At 39.0% G+C, this 23170-nt stretch overlaps 1 protein-coding gene across 2 annotated transcripts in view; it reads right to left on the bottom strand.

The window, feature by feature from the left end:
• The window catches only part of PELI2 (pellino E3 ubiquitin protein ligase family member 2), a 94631-nt gene that overhangs the window by 40126 nt on the left and 31335 nt on the right, over positions 1 to 23170 (bottom strand). For both annotated transcript variants that reach the window (XM_072986841.2, XM_078384019.1), the window contains one exon: positions 12366 to 12495. In XM_072986841.2, coding sequence (XP_072842942.1) covers positions 12366 to 12495 — 130 coding nt within the window. The remainder of the gene's footprint in view (positions 1 to 12365; positions 12496 to 23170) is intronic.

The following is a 23170-nucleotide window of genomic DNA, read 5'->3' as shown; positions in this document are numbered from 1 at the left end:
AAGCTACTGATTTAGAAATATGAGGTATCCTATGTAATAGGTTTTTAGTAAGTGATTTATATATGTTGATACAAGCTCAATGTCAAGCTAAGCACAAGAGGTTTCTGAAACAATTTGTGATGGACCCACTGTTTATAAATGAATGACTTTCCACAGACTGTCAAACAGCCACTAATTTATACACGGTATTAAAGTGCAGATTTGTGCAACACGACCACCTGAGCAGGCTCAGCAGAAGTTCTCAATAATCCATCAGTGTCATTTCTCAGTTTGAGCCATATTCTCCACCCAAAGAATGAATATCATCCCCTCTCTGTGAACCTATGCAGAATCTTAAGGTGGTAGTCAGAATCCATAAACAGCAGCAGAGAAAGTCCATTTTAAGAGCCAGCCCCCAAATGTACCTCATTTGCATAGAATCCAGGACAACTGAAATAATTCATAGTTCAGAATATAACCCCAGTGAGGTCATTAGATTTCATTAGCAGAAATGTAATTTCTGCTTATATTTTATTAATATTTCATGCTTCTTTCATACTGTTTAAAAAGTTAGCATAGTCAGGGTACTCAGGCAGCTTCCTACAGAGGCAGTGGCAAAACATAGTAATAAAGGGAGACTCTGACTATCCTGATCTGTTGGAAGTCCAACTCTGCCAAGAATGTAAGGTCCAATAAATTCTTCACTTGCCTTGGTGACAAATTAATCTTGCAGAAAGTACTGCAAGCAACAAGGGAATCAGCTATCCTAGATCTGGCTCTAACTGAGATTTTTTATATATGTGGACCAGTACGTTTAACTTTGATTTTTCGTATAGCTATTATGATTAGTGCCTTTTAAAGTGTTTGTTTTATTGTGTTGTGAACTGCCTAGTGTGGCCTTGGTAGCCAGACGGGTGGAATAGATGTATGTATGTATGTATGTATGTATGTATGTATGTATGTATGTATGTATGTATGTATGTATGTATGTATGTATGTATGTATGTATGTATGTATGTATGTATGTATGTATGTATGTATGTATGTATGTATGAAAGACAGGGTCTTATTAATTTTTGCTCCAAAAAACGCATTAGGGATTATTTTCAGGGGATTTTTTTCATGTACAACAATCTACATTTATTCAAATACAGTCATGTCACCCTCTTCTGGTTGCTGCACAATGGTGGAGGGCAGGGTTTCACTTAACTAGGGCTTATTTTTGGGGTAGGGCTTATATTACAAGCATCCTGAAAAATCATACTAGGGCTTATTTGCAGGTTAGGCCTGCCAAGAAAAGGTGAAGAAGGCTAAAGCTCAAAATTTGCTCAGACTTGCAGAAAAGGTAAAAAAAATAACAAAAAGGGATTCTTTAGCTATATTTGAAGCAAAAGGCAGAACAAAAAAGATAATTTGCTGCATGAAAAAAATGAAGCATTACTAAAGGGTGACAGACAGAAGGCAAAATTGTTAAACTTCAGCCTCATCTCTTTGTTTTCTCACAAAAGAAAAATATTTCCTAACGTGATGCTCGCAGAATAAAGGGGGAAATGAGAAGGTTGCTGCCCAAAGTAGATAAGGAGATTGTATGGGAGCAACTAGAAGAGTTTGCAGATGTAACCTCAGAGCGTCTCACTATCATCTTTAAGAGTTGTCAGAGTACGAGGTCCCTGAAGACTGGAAGTGAACAAACATCATCCCCATTTTCAAATAAGGTTAAAGAAGATCAAAGCAACTATTCACTGGTCAGCTTTGCATCAAAAGCAGGAAAGGTTCCAGAACAGACTTTAAATAGTCATTTAGAAAAAGGCACTGTGATTTGTTAGACTCAGCATAGATATCTCAAAGACAAGAAATGTCAGATTGATAAGATTACTCTCTCTTTTTTTATAGAGTCACAAGCTCGGTAGAGAAGGGGAATGTTATGGATGTACTGTAGTGTATCTTTGACTTCAGTACGGCTTCTGACAAGATCCCTCATGATATTTATTCCTTTGGTCAAGCTGGTAAAATGTGGTGTAGATGATGCTATGATAGATACATTTGAAGTTAGTTGATAGGCCTCAGCCAAAGAGTGCTCATCAATGGCTTCTAAAGTGACAAGCAGTGAAAAGTAAGTTGTCACATGGTTTGGTCTTAGACACAGTGTTGTTCAATATCTTTATTAATGACTTGAATGAGGGTGTGGAGGGTATGCTCATCAAATTTCTAAACTTCGAGATTGCTAATACATCAGAAGACAGAATCAGGATTCAGAACAACTTTAACAAATAAATCAAACAAAATGTGTTTCAACAGGGAAAAATGTGAAGTACAGCACTTGGGCAGGAAAAACATGATATATAAATGTAGGAGGTGTGAAAGCTGGCTTGGATGCAGGGTGAAAACAATCTAGGGTCTTAGATCACAAGCTAAACACAAGTCAAAATGTGACTTGACATAACATATTAAGGTGTGACAGAACTATGGCATCCATATCAAGGTAGGTAAAGTGCCATTCAAGTCAGCTTTGATTAGATCTCACTTAAAGTACTGTGTCTAGTTCTGGGTATCACAGTTTAAATTTGGCTAGAAAAATCAAGACCCAGAAAAATCTGGGAGGCATTTTGATTTTAATTAAGAAAAAAGCAAGCAGGGTGACTTCCTAGTCAGGTTGTGCCACTACCTAGGGAAAAAATCCATTAAAACCATATTTCGATGAGTCTAACAATAAGAAAGCTAAATTGCCTATGCAGCAGGAACTGCTTGTTTGTTCTGAAAACCTGAGCATACTTAAAAACAAAAATTGGGGAGAAAATGCTTGCTTGAAAGTACAGGGACAAATGAATAAGGAGAGTATGGGGTTGGGAAATGGAAGCTCGCTCAGCTTTGTCATACTGTCTGTGCAGGTTGGGACACAGAGAGACACAAACATCCAGTACAGATACACTACCTAAGCATGGGCAGTCATTCACTGATAATTGTGCTCACAGCAGAAACATTACAACTGGCGATGCCAGAAGTCTCCTGTTTCTAAGTGTATTTAGTCTCTTATGAATGCTGAAAGATAAACCTAAAAGAGGTCATGTTTTACTGTTAACCTGGATGTTATTTCCAAAAGGAGAGTACCAGTCCTTGTTCTTCCTCATGCAAGTCTCAAAAGCTCATTACTATAAAATACAAAGTCATCCTTTGTCCTTCAGATTTAGTTTCAGGTTCCTTATGTTTCCAGAAAAGCTGTCCAAAAAGTTTTTTTTTTTAAAGGCCTTCAAATCTACTTTTCCACTTCAGAAAGAGCACTCACTATAACCCATTTCATCACTATTCTCTGGGCAGACATCCAGAAGCCATACCTTACACAGCAATTAAAAAACACACAAAAAAGCTCTTTCATATGGGTTCACAGCAAGGGCAAGAGAGCTGTGTTGAACCTGACATCTCTTTCCACTTCTAAGCTCCTAAGTGCAAAACAGAAATAGCTTTTAATTACCATCTCTCACTTAACTTTTATTGTCTTTGCAAGAACAAAAGCCAGTGTTCTGAATATTAAATTCAACACATACATAATTTTATAAAGATGAAACTGCTTTTAGGTAACAAGGTGCTCGTTCATGCTTAATAGGCTTTTAGCACGTGGTCAGCTATTGTAAAATTCAGATGTTAGAAATATAATACTGGAGACACCCCCTTTCTCATTTTAATTATGTTTTGTATACCTCAACTTTCTCCCACTAGTGAGTCCCAACATGGTTTACAAAGAATTTCAAAATACAAGTGTGAAGAAACTGAGGAACTGGGGGATATGAAATACAGAATTCAGTTGTTGGACACTTTGATGCTTGTTGTAAGTGTGTAGGACACTGATCAAACAGGCAGTTCACACTTTCAACTTATCTCCTAGTACTGAACACTTCAACGAAAGGATTGAGAGAGGAACCTATGATTCCATGTTTATCTTTTATCACAAGGCAAATCAAAGCAGCCTCAAAAGGAATTTAACTTGACTTGAAAGGAGCCAGTTTACTTCCTTACCCGACAGTGATACAGATTTTGGTTGTGGGGAAGGAAACAGGTCAGGAAGATGCCTTTTGTCCTGACAGAACATGAAAGGGGATTAAGATGATGTTGGCAACAGGTGTGTAATAACTCATTTAATTGTCTAAAAGTGTTTTTTTTTAAAAAAAAATATTTCATTCTCTTTAATAAACTACAAAAATCCTTTCAGGGAGCTATCTGGATTGTTGGCTAAAGGGTTTGTGGTATTAAAATCAGTTCTTGCCTTGTTTAGCTACTGGGATTCTTTTAGTGCAGTAGTGGCGAAACTTTTTGGGCCTGAGTGCCCAAACTGGGGGGGGGGGGGGAGACACAACAACCTAGCAGGTGGTGGGCGTAAATAGAAGTAGCAGCGGCAGAACTGGAAGTGGCGGTAGAAGGGGGAATCCCGGGCACAGAGTTGCCTCAAGACCCCACTCCAGATCTGCCGCCACCACCAGCTGCTCTGGATCCTGGCCCACGACCTGTTGGGGCACCAGCACCGCGACTGCAGTCACCTCCTGAGGTTTGGCTGGGGGTGGGAGTAGCAAACTGGCAACTTATGGCTCGCCTGCCTGCAGAAACGGCTTTGTGTGCCAGCTGTGGCATGCATGCCATAGGTTTGCCATAGCTGTTTTAGGGTGTATTTGGGAGTGGTGGTATCTACCTCATCAGGCTCACAGAAGAATCCAGAAACATATAGACACTGTAAACCTGAGTTTTCAAGGAAGTGTAACATCATTTAGCACAGACTGAATCCCCTGAACAGTCCTTTGTAATCCCTTTTATTGTCTAACACTTCAATCTTCCCAAAGAGTCCTACAGTACTTGACAAATCTCCAAGCAGAAAAACAGAAGCCTGTTTTCTTCACAACTGGCATTATTCCCAATTAAAGAGTTAATTCCAGAATGAACCAGAATGAAATGTTATGCCCTATATAGCTTTCTTTTTTTTTCCTTTCGGATATTTTTTGAGTTGTTTTGCCAAACAAATTTATCTTCCCAAAAAAAATCTGATTTATCTTTTTTTTTCTTTTAGAAACACAAGAAAATGTTAGTTTTTATCTACAAAAAACTAAGTACACTATACTAGGAATAAAGCAACAGAAACATAGTTAAGGTGAGATATTTCAGAATTCTGTTAAATTAATAACTCTCAATTTATTATGTCACAATAGCATTACTAAACTTAGTCAAAGCACAAGGAAAAAAATCACATCATCATAGACTTACAAAATAAATCCTTGCCCTGAAGCAATCTCTCACCAGTATATATACTCCTTCCCAGTTAATGCTGCTATTTATATTCCTTCTGGTCAGTTCTTATCCACTCCTCAACTGTCAGCCAGTTTTATTATACTAGTAACTATCTGACATATACATGAAACTACTGAGAGATGTTATCCAGAGTTTAGGGCTCCATGCCACCAAACAAAAATCCAAACAAAAGTGAAAAAAATAAAAAAGACAAAAACCATTATGGCAGATTAAAGACTAACTGTTATATTATGCGATATGCGGACAACACCAAACTCCATGGCTGAAATTCTGTCTATGTATGTTCCGGCTGAAATCCTGTCTATGTATGTTCCAAGGCATAAGACTGATGGTGTCGTCAGCTGGGGCAACTTTTTGAAATTTTTTTTAAAAAAATCATCTTTCCATCCAGAGACTCTGTGGGTCTTGTGCAATCCTTTTCATCACTGAGAACCATTGGGGGCTATAGAATGGAAAGAGGAAGTCTTCAATCATCAAAAATCACTGCTGGTAAAGTCACCCTGGTGGCAAGGATTTTCAGTAATTAAAGACTTCCCCCTCCTGTTCTGCTGTCAAGATTACAAATGATGCATAGGTTATGATATGATATTTCTATAACAACATCTAGCACATATTATATACAATTTTATATTGTACTTGTAAATTCAGCAGATGGTATTTACTGATTTGGTAAATTACCATGTTAAGAAAGGAGTATATTACTTGCACAGTAATTTATCAAATCAGCAAATTAATACTTACTGAAGCTACAGTTCATAGATTTTGCCAGTTCAAGGTTAGAATAATCAAAGTAAAGCCCATCTGCCCAAATGGCTATTTGCCAGTTTTACAATTAACCGGAAGTGTAGTACCTTAGCAAAACTAACAGAAATGTCTATAAAATCATAACAGAAGTATATACCAAACTTATGTAATTTACTGATAGAATAAAACTGGCTGACGGTTGATGAGTGGATAAGAACTGTTAAAAAGGAGTATAAGTAGCAGCATTAGCTGGGAGAGAATGTGTGTACTACCTCACTCGGTAGCTATTCACCCAGGGAAAACTGGCCTGAAAAGAAAAATCTTTGTCTGCTTGCTGAAGGAAAATAAAGATGAGGCCAGTCTGGCCTCCTATGGGAAGGAGTTCCAGAGTTTGGGAGCAGCGACAGAGAATGTCCTCTCCTGTGTCCCACCAAATGCACCTGTGAAGGTGGTGAGACGACAGAAAGACTTCTCCTAATGCTTTGACCACCTGGCTAGGCTCATAAACAGATAGGTGGTCTTTGAGATAACTTGGACCCAAGCGATTCAGGGCTTTATAAGTTAGAACCAGCACTTTGAATTGTGCCCAGTAACTCATAGGCAGCCAGTGCTGTAACAGAGAGCTGTATGATCCCTGTGACCAGCCCCAGTTTGCAATCTGGCTGCTGTTATTTGGACCCGCTGAAGTTTCCTGACACTTTCCAAAGGCAGCCCCACATAGAGTACGTTACGGAAATCCAACCAGGATGTAACAGAGGCATGTGTCAAATCAGGTCTCTTCAGGAACAGATGCAGCTGGCACACTAGTTTTAACTGTGCAAATGCACTTCTTGCCACAGCCAAAACTTAGACATCGAGATTCAGAGACGAATCCAGGAGTACCCCCAGGATGTACACTTGTTTTTCAGGAGAAATGTAACCCCATTAAGCACAGACTGTATCCTTGTTCTTTGATCCTGCCTTTCGACTGAATAACCTGTTTCCCCGAAAATAAGACCTAACCTGAAAATAAGCCCTAGTAGGATTTTTCAGGATGCTTGTAATATAAGCCCTACCCCAAAAATAAGCCCCACTTAAGTGAAACCCCGCCCTCCACTCTTGGAAGAAGATGACATGACTGTACTTGAATAAATGTAAATTGTTGTACATGAAAAAAATAAAATATCCTCTGAAAATAAGCCGTAACTTGTTTTCTGGAGCAAAAATTAATATAAGACCTTATCTTATTTTCGGGGACAGACGGTTGGAGCACCTTCATCTTGTCTGGATTAAGTTTCAGTTTATTCAACCTCATCCATTCCATTACAGACACTAGACACTGATCTAGAGTGGAAACAGCTTCCTTAGACTTAGAAGGCAGGGAGAGATAGAGCTGGGTCTCATCCACATACTGTGGCAGCAAACCCACCCTCCCCCAACTTTGGACAATGTCTCCCAGGAGTTTCATGTAGATGTTAAATAACATAGGAGACTAAAAGGACCAGTGACCAAGACATCAAAAAGGAGTCCCCTCACACCACCTTCTGAGCTCACTCTTCCAAGATGGTATAAAACTACGAGAGTAGAGAGCCTCTCAGTCTTATCCCAGAGAAAGGAACCAGAAGGATGCCATGGTTGATGATATCAACAACTGCTGAGAGGTCCACCAGAAGCAGCAAGGGCACACTCTCTCACAGCATTACAGAACTGTAGAGTTGGAAGGGTATTCGAGGACTATCAAGACCACCCCAATGGCGAAGTGGGAAATCAACAATTAAGGCATCTTTGATAGTTGGCCAGCTAACCTCTAAAGGTTTCAAATGAAAGAGAGTCCACCAGCCCCTGGGGCACTTGAGACAGACGCCCCAGACGACTGTGCAAATGCTATGGACACAAGGAATTCTTTTCTGCTACCACTGCCACAACATAGGCATTTCAATGCGCTGTAGCTCATGTTCAGTCACACCTGCTCCACATTTTCTACGGTCCCCATTCAGCGTTCTGTTCTACTTGTTTCATTGCAGCCAACTCTGTCGTAAACTAGGTGGCCAGTCTGGCTCCACTCCATGGGGAGGGACAGGCAGGAGCAACCATATCTATGGTCCTTGTTATTTCCCCATTGCAGAGGTCAAGGAGAACCTCCAGCGAATCACCTGCTCTCTTGTATATGAAAACTGGGAGTGCATACAAGCAGGTTTGCCAACAGAAGTATTAGTGTTAATCCCAGTAGATAAACTTTGGTAATCATTTTGGCAATACAGGTGTCAGGAACTTAAAGTGCAGTACTTGATGCCAAAAAACTGATCTTAAAGTATTAAACAATTTGATGTGATCAGATTCACCTTACATATATATATTAGTACTTACAATTCCAATGTTAGCATTGCTAAATATATTTGGAAACTATCAATTAAATAAGGGAAAAAATGGAACTACAGTAATTGTTATGTTATCACTAGCTAGGCTGAATTTTGCAAGTAATTGAAAAATAATAATCAACTGAGGTTGGAAGAATGGTATAATGAGATGCGGAATCTAGCTATTCACAAGAAATTAACTTTTGAATTGAAAGTCAGAAGAAGATTAATGAAAGAAAAATAGTTTTAATGGGATTTGGAACCCTTATCTAGAATGCATTTTCACAAAACACAAAAGTTATACAACACAAAAATCACTATATTGTTGGAAAGAGATGGGGCACATGATATAAATTAAGGTGAAACATACCGATGAGAATTCACATATGTATAAATTTATATTCCCAATGGTGGTGGGTTTCACTGTATATTTGATCGTGATTTTATTTGTCCTTTATGTTTTTGCTATACTTTATTAAAAAAGGAAAACAAAAGTAGTACTTACAACAATTTACTTCCCAGTGTATATTGCTCACAATTAGTAAGTTTTATCTATAACCAAGAACTTATTGCCCTAAATCTGGATTTTTAAATTGCACTTCCTGTATTGTAACGCCAATCTATAAGCAAGGAGGACATCAAAAACATCTGCACAACCAGATCAGGGTATCTCTTATATACAACTCCTGTTTTGGATATATTCAGATTTTCAGAGGCACTTTTAAGACTAATTTCTTTACTAGACCCTGTGTACTAGTTAAATCCCCTCCCACCAGAAACATACATACACACAGTCCTAATCCATCACTCTACCAGCTGTACCACACTGGGTATCTCATACACAGGCAGTACAATTTAAAAAACCCATTCTGGCTGGTTACGCCCTTTGTTTGGTGTGTTTAGTAAGGTTTAACACTCTAAAGCACGTCTACGTCTCTTAAACAGCTTATCTTTCTTTTGGTTTCCCTGTCCTCTATATTGTCCTCCTGATCCTATTGGTACGCTACTTCACCCTTGTAACTTTCAGCGAGACCAGGAACAGATCTTGGACTTATGCATGAATCTACCAAGATTTAAAACAGAACGTCAGGAATCCTACAATCCAGTAATGTTACTTTATATGCAACAGGGAAGTCTGGAGAGAGTTTAGAAGTCTAAGCATCAGGACCAATAGCACTGCACATGAGCATACAGAACAGGAGAAATGACACAATTATCACAATAATGTTCCAAACAGATACTCCACAGAAAATTTTATAAGCTCACTTTGTTCTCTCACTTATCTGCAGTGAAGATTCATTTACTGTCCTTGATTTCTGAAGATGGGTTTCCTGCGACACTCTATTAACATGAAAGCTGGTTTTTAAAAAACCAGATTTATCACTCTACATTACAGCAGCAAGTCTTACTTTACACCCATGGGGGGGGGGCTTCACTGATTATGTCTGAATCTAGCCCCTCTGGGGTTCCCCAAATAGCCACACACCCCTTCCCATAACATCATTTTGTGGCTTCCCAACTTTTGGAAAGACTATCCCCCAGCCTAAAAAGGAGAAATCAAACACACACACGCGTACACACAGAAGCAATAAGAGCTTTAAATTGTCGGATGTCACCCTTTTGCCTTTTCGCCCTGGCCAGAACTGCAAGCTGCCCCTCCCCTACAAGAACTCCCCTGATACGGAATTCAGTCCTTGGGATGAAAGAGGATCCTCATACTTTCTTTACGCAATCATGCAAAATATTTCACTGGAACAAACATCTGGGTACCCTTTCATTTAAATTCATGAGCTACAGTGATTTACATCTGGTAGATCTCAATACCATTTTTCTCTCTAGGCTACAGTCATTGCCATCCATCTTCTTGAAGACTGCAAGTTATAGGAACAGTATGTATATCCTGCTTCTTGTTCAATAAGAAAGCAAAGAAAACCAGAGACAAAAATTGTATCTGGACTTAAGGCATCTTACACAAGGTATCACCAACTTCAACATGAATGCAGAGAGAGGGAAGACGCATGCTTTAGCTTCAAACAGTTCAGGTTGTTAACTGTGGTCAAACCAAATACAAGTGTCTTTCTACATGAGTCACCTATGTTCTAGTTTTATTTCAACCATGCTATCTTTGCAACACACAGTTCTGCAAACACAGCCCTGTTAACAAGAATCTGGCCACTTTGCTCCTCTTACTTATTTCAACTAACTACAGGGCCTCTGAAGGGCCAGACATCTTGTGAGCTAAATATTGCCAGGGAGAATCTATGGGCCATCTCTGTCTTACGAAATTACTATAGAAAATGTCTTCAAAAAAAGGAAAATTGCATATTGTGAAGCTCATTTCTATTTAACAGATGGGAGGGGAGGCAAGATATAGATATACAGTAATAAATAAACTCCAGTGTCTGCCACTGAGGAGCTAAAGAAACGTTTCAGCTCTGTTTTCCAACAGAAGAGTTTTTCAGTGGTTTCAGGATACCAAGATAGCACCATACATGGTCTCTAGATAAGTGCCAATGACAGCAAAATTTAGTCTTCTCCTGACCTTTTCAATTCCTTTTTTCTACTCTTCCTACAACTACATAATACAGACAGACTGCATCTCCCTTCTACATTCTGACTTTCTGGAGGAGCTGACCTTTTCCAGCCTGTTCTTCATCGAGTGGGATGAGGAAAAAGTAGATTACAAGCATATTTGTAGAACTCCAGTGGAGTTTTATTGCCTAAAAACAATACCCAACATTCATGAACTACAGAATGCTGTTGTTTGGACCCATAATATTAAGATAAATACTGTATATTGTTAAATTTACACTAAAGAATGGACATTCAATTTGAATATTCAATTTCAGATCTCCATTGTCACAATAAGAATGTCTTTAATTAAAACCACTGTATACATTATTGGTTGCATGATGGAAACAGCACGAAGTCTATGGGGATTTCTTAGGTTAAGGCAATTCACCTAGAAAAATTTATGCCAGCAAAACAAGCAAGAGGATTTTTGTCAATGTATTTATAACTGCTCCCCAGAAGGGAGAGTGAGAGATACTACTTCATATTTCTGGGTACAAAAGCTAACAGCATCCCTCAGAATATTAAGATTGCTTAAGATTTCTAGTATAAATATCTTTGGCCCTGTTGGGTGACCTAGGGATAACCTGGTACTACCTGCTTCCTCTATTTGTGCCCATATGGCTTTCTTATTACATGCTAACATGGGACCGCACTTGTATGCAACTTTAGAAGAACATATAGGCCAAATACTACAATAGAATGAGTTTTGTTGTAAACTTTTACAGCATTTTTATACAAGACAATTCTGTGCCATAGGAGATAAGTTTCATGTCAAATAAACACACAAACAAATTAAAAAAAAACATAAATAAGCCTTTCAGTAAAGCTGGTAGGGTCTGGCTTCATCTGACCATCCTGCATTTAAAGAATTCTGAATAGAAGTGGTAGTGTTAAGACTAGAGATGCAGGTATTTGTATTCATATACAAATACAAATATCCCTGCATAGCTGGACTTAATGAGAGTCTGGCCCTGGGGCTGGACCGTCCACTCAAGTGTCCAGCGGTGGCAGCCCTGCTCATCCTTCCAATCATGCCCAGAGTGCCACTCTCTTCCCACTCGACTGGCCACTCTGCAGCCATGCAGGGAGACTCGTCCTCCCTCCCCCTGCCTGGAGTGGCCAGCCAAATGGGAAGAGAGCAGCACTCTGGACCCAACTGGATGAGTGGGACCGCCACTGCCACCGGATGCGTGAGAGGACAGTCCAGCCACAGGGGCCAGACCCTCGTTAAGTCCAGCTGCGCAGGGATATTCGTATACGAATACCCCCATCTCTAGTTAATACAACCAATCATCCAAAAGCATTTTTTAAATGAAGCAGTGACTTCCAGAACCAGAAGGTCACTACAAGTAAAGGACAATCAGATGACTTTGAAAAAGGTACAATCAACACCACGGGGCCAAGTCATCATGGTCTTCTACCCCTAGAGAATCAGTCACATACCTTGGATGCTTGAGGTGTTGAAATCACATGAACTGTGCTGGGTTTCACACCATTTGCTTTGGGTCTCTTATAGAGAGCAAACCTGCTTTTCCTACGCCCCCTATCGCCATTAGGGAGGGAGCCATTGTACCTAGGAAGATAAAGATAGAAATTATAAACTTTTGGGTTTATGAGGGGAAATGAAGTTGAGAGTAATCACAAGGACTGTTTATGTTTTTACATTCTGCACCAATGAAAAGTACAGACATGAAGTTCTGTTTAAAAAGTGGGTTTTTTCCCAGCCGGTGATACTTCTGAGAAGGGCAGACTGAGAACCACCTCCACAAACTAGCTAGAATATTATTTTGTGCTATTCCTTACTAATAATCTTGCTCTTCTAACAACAAGAATTTGCTTTGTTCAAATAGTGTGCCTCATTTAATTCTGCAAAATAGAGCTGGAGCAGCAAAGTCAGCCATTACAAAAAGACAAGAGTCAGCAGTCCCTCTGGTATGCCCTCTCCTCAGGTATTTAGGAGACACCTACTGTGGAGACTTATAGAGACCTACTTCTTTATAAGTTTTTGCTTGACTCTGACCAGCCTGATAACGGTATTTTGAACCTTGTTTTTAACTGTTTTAATTTACTTTTATTTCCTTTGCTCTGTTATTTTTTTAATGATTAACTTGGATGCTAAACTGTTTCTGGATGCTGTTTCAAGATACCCTTTGATACCCTTGGGTCCTTTTAAGGAGAAAAGTGGGGGCATGTATAAACAAACAGTAAAAATAAACAAGCAGGGAACCGATCATCGCAAAGCGAAAAACCCCTATTTAGACCATCGTTTTGCGATTGCAAAAACGTCATCATGAAGCAGATTCGTTGTAATACGGACTAATCGTAAAGCGGGGCACGACTGTATATAATGACTTAGCTTAAAATTTTAACTTTATCATATGTCCCCCATGGAATTCCTGTTCCTAAAGCCCTCTGCAAGCACTTATCTGCCTGACTCCAGCTGAGAAACATCCAAAAACATATAAAACAGACAACAAAGATTCTTGATGAAAGCTGAGAAGTTTTTTGCAGGAGGCAGCCTCCGAAAGGTTATGCCAAACAAAACATGCCAGTCTTTAGGATACCAGAAGGCTGACTACTGTTTTTCTGGAAACAACACTACACAGCTAGCCCCTGAAAGAATGAGCATGGGAGATCTCTGTTTGCTCCATTATGTTGTGGATCCAATTTTGAGAAGAGTCTGTCATTGTTATCTGTTTCAATATACAATCTGATCTGAGTAGGCACAAACACATTGCAAAAGGAACAATTATCTACTTGCAACCACATTAAAGGAACTATAACAATGAAATGGAAACCTAACCACAAAATCATGGAACTTTAGCAACAAGTTCCCAAAGTAGGGACATGCATCCTACACACAGTTCTCCAACTGGCCCACAACAGAATTTAAGCCATACAATGGTGAGTGGGGATTGCTGAAAAAACATATGTGTCCCAGCTGTTACCAGCTAGCTCAACAAAATTCTCTGCTAATATAACCAAGTCCAGATTATAATAACCCAGTTATACCATTTTTTCTTAAAGAAAGATTACAAACATCCACTGTCAGATTGCAAACAAACATCCACAGTATGAAAACTCAGTCTTTTGATACACACTTTTCTTTTACTTCCATTTTATTTCAAATTATAATTCTTTATATTTGGGCCAACAGCTGCATTTCATCAGAAACAACAAACAAAAAAAACCCAAAATTATCCATCTCAAATTACAAAATGGTGTGAATGCCACGCACTACATTCCTATACTGGCCTACGTTCACAACTAAGTGATTGCAGTTATTTCTGTGGTTATTTCCTAAAGCTTATAGACTGAGCAAGTCACCTAGTTTCTTGGCTTCATAAAATAAAATAAACAAGAATGCAGACAAGGTAGTGAAGAGAACAACTGAAGAACAGCAGTTCTCCTTGTCCCAATTAACACTAACTCATTTATTTACTAATTTTGTATTCTGCTTTAGCTTACACAGCAGTCAAGCCAGCATTTGTTTTTAAACATCAAATACCCAAACAGCTACATAGCAACAGAAGGAACACGTCAAGCCTGCAAAACAAGAAATAGTCCATAGATGAGAGCAACAAAAGATAATTAAATGATCCCAGACAACATTTCAAGTAGCCAGATATTTGCCTAATTGCATTTAGTGCTGAGGCCAGACCTTGTCTTTACAATGTGAAAGCTATTTCCCTAAGGATTATCCCTACATCTTCCTAGTAATGCAGGGATGGGGCCAAGTCAATGGTCTTTTCACCTTCAAATACTGGTTGGTTCAGAGAAAACAAATAGCAGCTGGCTGAGAATATACAAGTAGAAAGAACAATGGCCTTGGTTCTAGCCATATATTTCCAGAACACAGACACATCAGCACAGCAATGCAAGAAAAAAGTTTGGGGGAGACATCAGTGCCCCCAGATAAAATATTTCTTATGATTATTCAAAATTACTTCATGGCTTTTCTTGGCTTGCCAAAAAGAGATACTAGTCTCGGTTTTAAATTTCCTAAAACAGTTGCCAACACAATTATAGATCACCTAGAAACGATCAAGAATACAATTATTAGTAATGCCACAGTTTAAGCCATTTTATCTTTAGAACTCAAGTTCAAGGTGTCAAGTTTTACAAGCATGAAAATGCTTTCATATTTTTTTTTAAATGAAGAATTTCTACTTCAACAGTTATAGACAAGAAATCTACAAAAACCAACATTCCCTGTGAAATACACAGGCAGGTTTCAGATAGCTCTAAATCAATATACCTTGCCTCTACAAAAATAAACTGAACTATTCAGGTTCAAAATACAGTATGCAAAAGATGTCACATAATGGAGAGTCAGGTTTAAAAGACAAATGAAAAATGGTTGATTATAGTATCAGTGCCCTCTGCGTTCCACAGTCTACAGCTGTCCAAGGTTTTATGCATGCTCTTTAGCAGTATGGGTGCGGTTCTCAAATATCACAGGTAAAGATGGGCACAAACCATGGTCCGGTAGTTTGGCTCACTTTGGCATGGCACCCGCACAGGTTTCCTGCAGGCCCAGCACAATCCACTCTCCCACCTCCTCTGCACACTCACCCATTACCTGATCACAGCACACGCCTTCTCTGATTGATGCCCACTCAGGCAAGGAGAGGAGTTATGAAAGGCTGCAGCACTGCCTTTGAGTGGGCCATTGCTAGAGGAGGCAGAGGAGGGAAGAATGTGTTGTGACTGGTGAGTGGGCAATTGCACGGAGGAAACAAGGGAGGAAAACATGCTTTGGTTGGGTGAGTGCACTGGGGGGGGCAGGGCAGGGAAGTGTGTGGTGCCTCCAGAACATCTGTGTGAATGCCACACTGAACTGCAATCTGTCTCCATCTCTAAACAGAGATAACATATAACTACTGAATCTGCATTCCAAGTGGCATTTTGTTCTATTGATTGTACAAATTATCTTTTAATGTAAATACTTTCTAAAGATGGCTTACAAATTTACTGATTACTCTGCTGATTGCACTTCATCTTGTAGTTCTACAAAAATTTCACAATGTATTTCAGCTGAGAACCTCATGTCTATAGAATGATTAACACAGATGTAATGTGACTTCTATCTGCTACCTTCTATTTGTACATCTCAACAGTATCTCAGAGACTTTTAAAATTCATACAAAACATAGTACAGAGGTCAGAAAAATACACAAAGTAATCCACTCTGCTGATAGAACAGCTTCTTCCAACCAAACTAGGAATGGGGAACCCCCTCTCCTGCAGTCCCACCCTCCCCCATGCCATCCAAACCTATTCCAGAGGAACAGGAAACCCTGCAGAAAAGACTGATTAGAGACTAAGTTACAAGGCTAGCATAAGCAAGCCATTTTTTTCTACAGTATATCTGTTTTGCACACATTGGCTGAAATCCTGTGGCTTAAGACAATAACTCACACTAGAACAGACACCTTGAATCAGTGGGGATTTGGTGAATCAACTCCTTTGTAAATTCCACTGACTCAAACAGGCTATTATAACTGTGACTTATTTTAGCATAGTAGGCCCATTTGAAACAATGGAACTTGTGGAAGAATTGTCTCACCAAATTCCCACCTATTCAATGGATCTTCTCTACTCTAGATAGACTGGACTGCCTGAGAGACAAACAAGTAGGCCTGCCTAGATCAAATCAAGCCTGGAGGGAAAAATGCTGAAACTGAAGTTCTCCTACTTTTGGCACATCATGAGAAGACAGGATTGTCTAGAAAAGACAATAATGCTGTGAAAGGTTGAAGGCAGCAGGAAAAAAGGAAAGCCAAATATGAGATGGATTGAGCCGAGCTGTTGAGGACAAGCCATTATGAAGATCTCTCATGCACAGGACTGCCACAAGTCGGAGTCAACTTGATGGCACATAACAATAGTTCTCTGGTACAACTTCACTAGCAGGATTTCAGCCAGTAAATACAATCATCTTTTATACATAGCAATAGTTCTGATTCATAACAGAAACATTTGTTCTCTGTAATCATCAGTGAAACTGCTCCACCTTAAATTCTTCTTGTTCCCCAAGTACAGAATATTTTACAGCCCAGTTAAGAAGTCTGTATTGAGATTTATTGGTTCTTTTTACCATTATAAGCTACATAAACATAACAAAGAAAAACTGGTTGTCCAGAAGGCCTGCAGTTAGTAGCAAGTTCTAGGTGATGGATTTGAAAAATAAAAGTGGTAAAAACAAAACATACATTGATGACTTTGATATATAATTACTATCAAAATGCCAATGGCCCTGTGATTTTAGAAATGCCTGAAAGAATTTCAGGACAATTTTGTAAAGATTTTAAAATTCTACAACATACTCAGCTTTTTACCTTCACAACAAAGGACACTGTCTTTACCCATTTCAAAATAATACATTTTAAATCTTTCAATTTATTTTGTTTTAAGTCATAGGTTGTAACATTTTCTTTTGGATCAGCAACTTGTACCTACATGTAAGGGACTATGGCAATCCAGTACACACAGATGAAATAATTGCTTTCCTTAGGTTTGCTGTGAGGTGGATTATGGCAACCCTATGAATAAATAATGGAGTTGTGGTTGCTCCAAAATGTCCTATCATTAACAGTTCTGGTCAGGTGTCAATCCACCTCATGTTAGGTCTTCTACTTTTCCTACTGCTTTCAAAATTTCCTAGCATAACTGTCTTTTCCAGTAATGGCTGTCCTTTTGTGATAAGTCCAAAGCAGAATAGCCTCAATTCAGCCCTTTAGCTGCTTGGAAAATTGAGATTTGATGTGATCTAGGATTCCTTCTGACAGGAAAAAAATTGACCCATGTGAAACATCTTGCTCCCAGCTTTCCTGACATAAATGAACTCTCTCACCAGGCCAAGGTCGGCATCAGAGAGGCTCATTAGGTTTAGTCATATGAATAATGCGGTTGTAGTCTTTTTAAAAAAGTATTTTATCAGCTGGTTTGTCTGAACCACATTTATACAATCCACTCTTCATACTTGCCAGAAGGGCAGTAAAACCTCCTAGGAGCAATTTCTAGCAATTCCCTGCTGCGATTAGATGCACTGCCTGCCAATTCATTACAACAAATTTTTGAATTATCTTCTGACTAGGGATTCCAAACTGCAAAAGACTCTAATAATGGGAGGCTGAAGAAAGCAGCTTGCTTGCTAGAGGTATGTCTTTTTCATCTTCTAGTTCCCAGAATTCTCCAATTCCCCAGTCAGAATTCTGGGAGTTGTTGTCCACACACACCTACGGACAATTCTACACACCTCACTCACCTTGAACAGATCTCTCTTCCATGATGTATCAAGCCTATTTCCCATACAAAAAGCAAATTGGCCCAGTGCTTCTTGGAAGACACAGGTTAGATTCAATTAAAGAACTGTATCTGCAGTTTTTTGCCTCTTTGGGGCCCTCCCACAAAAGAGGCTTATCTTCCAGGTTGTCTCAGGCCTACTTCCAATGCAACAAGAAATCATCCCAGTGCTTCCTGGGAGGCCCAGGTCTTCATTGTAGCTGAAGGCTTGCTATCTGTCAAGTTCTCTTAGATGGCTCCTCCAAAGAACGATAATTTTTCTGGGAGGGCTTCTACAAAGAACTACTGGTACAGTTCTTTAATCGAATCTAACGAGCAGAAAGCCTACACCTCCCATGAAGACTTGCGCCTCCCAGAAAGCACTGTGGCAGTTTCCTTTTCGTATCAGGGAGAAGGCTTGAGACAACCTACAATATAAGTGTGTTTAAGGTGAATGAGATGTAGGTGCGTACCTGTGGGAAGGAACTCCCAAAATTATGTCTTGGGGAATCACTGGAGAATTCTGGGTTAGAATCCAAAACAAATGGCACATCTCTATTACTTACCTGTTAGTGTTCTTTGATCATGGATTCTACTGTTGTGGTTGCTACCTCTGAGACATATCTACAGCTCAAGGCAGGAGCCGGCCACAAGCTTTTTCTCTCAAGAATTTTTCTCTTTCTTGACCATGCCTCAGAGGTTCTATGCAGTCCCTTAATGACTGCAATGGAATGCTCCTTCTAAACAGGAGATTGCTGTGTCAGACAGAATGGGCTTGTGAGTGCACAAATAACCATGATGAACACACACTACAAGTGAGCAACTGTTTCGCTTTGTCAACATCTGTCTAGGAAACAAAAACAATGTATGCATATCTCACAGGAGGTACAGCTGACTTCAGGAAAACACAATGTTGAGAACAGCTTTACCAATTATTAAACCACTTGCTTTCATCATGTCCTCATAGTAGCATTTTGCAAAAGTCAATGAGAAATGTTTCAACAAAGGCTGATGGATTACAAAAGATAGATGTCATGGACAGTTGCAGAAAAGAAGTGTTCTCGCAAGAGGAAAGAAAAGCAGACATAAGTTAGTTCACAGTATATTGTTAATAGAAGAAAACCAGGATAAAAGCTGATCAGAATAAACATGATTACTTCTCTTTGAGTTCCCACAGCATAGCAAGGAATTTGTGTTCATTAACAAAGCAGCCATTCTATCAAGTGCATCTACTCAATGAAGAGAGCTGTGCTAGAATGAAGTAACAGAAAAAATTACATTTTGAATGAGATGAAGCCATCTTAAAGATCAAGACGGAGACACAGATCAGAACATAAGTACATGCATTATCTGTAGTAAAAGTATTAGTGTATGATTTGCTGAACCTCTTTCCAGAGGTCCTATCTACAGTACTACGAAATAATAACGGACACCAATCATGACATTGAATTGCTTAAATATTTTACATATTAACTGATCAAGAGACAACTTCAGGTAGAAGCAAGCACCATTACAAGGGAACTCTATCAACTGTTGAAGTTCATGAAAAAGAATGTATAAATATTTGCAATGTTGCATCTTCTTCTCTTATTATGTCTGATGAAGTCGACTTGTCCACAAAAGCTCACATTAAAAATACAAAAGTTAGTCTTTAAGGTGCCACCACATTTTCTCTCTTTTTTCACTTTTTATTTTGTTTTCACCTATAATGTTTGTACAAATTAACGTGGCTACCACTTCTACAACTATGAAAAAGAATGTGTGCCTCTAATCGATGTCTTAAAATGGCTTTCAATCCATTAATCAAAAACGTGATTTCAAACCTTTCTATTAGAAGATTTTAAAAGAGAAACTGCTGCTAAATGAATGTAGAACAAATGGGTAAACTTTCAGAATGTGAGTTGACTAATACATTGCTCATTACTCCAGTCAAACTGATCATCTCTCCAATAGTATCCCATATGGACAGGGTTCCCTAGTGAGAGTCACTGAAGGGAATATGGTGAGTAAGCAGAAAAATATCTGTGTAGAAATAACTGGCCTTAAGAAGACAATGTTCTTTTTTTCCTTCCTCCCCCGACCAGAAAACAAGGAAGACACCATGTTCTGGCAATGGCATCTTAAAAAACTGCATAACACTACAACCTGCAACATTTTCATTACTGGATATGGCATTTATTTATTTTTATTTAAAACATTTATAGCTCACTCTAAACTCCAAGATCTAAGTCAAATTAAAAACATAACATTATTATTGTTAGATTGGAACCCGCCCAGAGTAGTGCTCTAATGGGAGCAGGGTACAAACTGAATAAATGAATGAATAAATAAATAAATAAATATTAAAACAATTTAAAAATAAAGCAGTTAGAAATGAATAAAATTAAAACACTAAAACCATTGCATTAAAACCTGTGTAGGCCAAGATCCTCAAGCTCTAATAAATACTGTAAGTCTGTTTTGACTTGATACTGAAATAATGCCAATGTCGGCATCAGACAACCCTCCAAAGAGAGGGCATTTCAAGAGTCAGGATGCTACAGCCAAGAAAGCCTTCACCACATTTCCACATTACAGTACACAACGGTGAAATGTGGAGGATGGCAGGTATATAGGGACAAGATTATGTAAGCTCACTGACTCGAAGTGACTGGGGCCAACTTTAACTGGTCCACCAGTATGAGCATTTCTTGACAGGGACCCGGCCACAGTAGTCCATGCGCTGACAAGCCTCCTGGGTAAATTACTGCAATGCATTCTACACAGGGAGGATAATAATTGTGAGACAGGAACTGGTGCTGCAGACTCTCCAGGTGGATTGCCATCTTCCCTCCCGATCAGCAAGGAATTGGCAATGCGTAGTTCACCAACTGACTTAGGGAGAGGCGAGGAAGATTATGGACATATTAAGAAGAAAAAGACAGACACCAGGAGAAAAGAAGCAGGTTACTGGCAAAGAGAGGAGGGAATGCCCTTGGTCACTTGCTTTACTATCAGGAGATCTGTGACTTAAGGAACAGAAAAAATAGACTGAGAGAACAAACAAAATAAACTCAAACTAAACTAAAAAATTAGCAGGAAGATGGATTTTTAAAAAGAAAGCATAGTTCAATAGAAGGCTGGGAGGCACATGAAAATATTGATGATAATTTCTTGGAAAAATGGTACCCTTTACAGCCACAATGCATATTATGAGTAAGTTATTTCAACTACTGTATGTGACATCTACTGAAATTCTAAGTTTTCCAAGAATGAGGAAGTATAATAAATGTTTGCCTTGTCTTGCCTGGTTGACAACTTCATCCCTTAGAAGGTAAAAGGACAACTAACCTTGTCACTTCTGAATTTAGGATAGTGAGGCTTGTACAAACAGGGCACTGTTGAGTGCATATCCTGAATTTTAGAAAAGCCAGTTTTGAGAAAGGGAGGTAATTCATAGTTGGTACCCATTGGGTTTGCAGAAAACAAGTGTCAATGTTTGAGAAAACAGCTGCTATTATACCTACTCTGAAAGCATTTAAGAAGTCATCACCATACTTTCCACTTCCATTTGACAACTAAATATTTGGAGACACTTCATTACATTTCTTTGTATACAGACTTTTGAAAAAACATTCTGCAAATGAGTTCCCTTTAAGAGCTTATCCACCATGCAGACACAGTCATCCTTTGGGCAACAACTGGGCAACAATTCTGAGTGTAACACAAGAAAGAAAAATGGAATGTGCAAAAGGAACAGTAGCATGCTTTCAGAGAAATGCTTATATTTTGCCAAAACAACTACATTTCACTTGAATCGTCAGGAAATGCAAATCCAGAAAAATATGCACTAACACTCTATTATACTCACTAACTTCTCAGGAAATTCATTTGAGAGGAAAACTGTTATGTTTCATCAAGTCACTTGCAACTTATAGCAATGCTATGAATTAATGACCTCCCCTAGACAGTCCTGATTAAGTTTTGTAAACTGAAGGCCCCAGCTTCCTCTATTGAACCAACCCATCTCATATTCTCGAAGGCTTTCACAGCTGGGATCCAATGGTTGTTGTAGGTTTTTCAGGATGTTTGGCTGTGTTCTGGAGGTTTTTTCCCTAACATTTCGCCAATCTCTGTGGCCGGCACCTTCAGAGGACAGGAGTTAGAACTCTGTCTGTGTTCTGGTGTAGTGTATGGGATAGTTGAGTATTTGTAGCTGTGTGATCAGCTTTTTGTCCTTTTTACAAGACTGGGTGATTATGGTAATCAGGATGTTTTTGTTATGGGCATATTGTTGATAAGGAGGTGGATAATCTGTCACTGTGATTGAAATGTGTCATTAGCTAGTCTTGTGTGTGCTGTGAAGATACCAGCCACAGAGGCTGGCGAAACATTAGGAAGAAAAATCTCCAGAACGCAGCCAAACAGCCTGAAAAACCTACAACAACTATTTGTTTCTTGCTTCAATTTTCATTCTTCTTTCATTTAAATCTAATCCATCTTACATATATCTTCTGCATATAAATGGAACAGATATGAAGATAAAATACACTTTGACACCTATTGCCACTGTACGATATCCTAACACTAGCCTCTTGTGCAGAGCACACAGGTTACAAAGGGGACTAATCAAATGTTATGTCACAGCAATTTCTTTTAGAACAATCTATAGCAATTTGTAATTTCCACAGACTCTGATGTGATCTATAAAGTGAACATACTTTGGCACACTCCAGTATTGTTTCCCTCTTCTTTTTTAAAATATCCAGATCAGTTAACACATTCCTTCCTCGCTCAAAAAATTCTATGAATTGCTTTGTTCCTTTCTCTCTGACTTTCAGGCACAATTCTCCAAGCATGTTTGGATCTGCTTTATTTTGTAATATTGCATTCCAGTCACTCTTGACTATTAGCATATCCTATTTTGGTGTGTGCCCAATTTCCTCCTAGACACTCAACATTAGAAGTTTCCATTCCTTTTT

This window comes from Pogona vitticeps, chromosome 1 (genome assembly GCF_051106095.1).
Source record: "Pogona vitticeps strain Pit_001003342236 chromosome 1, PviZW2.1, whole genome shotgun sequence".
In the NCBI taxonomy this organism is placed as follows: domain Eukaryota; kingdom Metazoa; phylum Chordata; class Lepidosauria; order Squamata; family Agamidae; genus Pogona; species Pogona vitticeps.
Note: the sequence above shows the minus strand (reverse complement) of the source record. Positions and strands in the feature narration are given on the sequence as shown.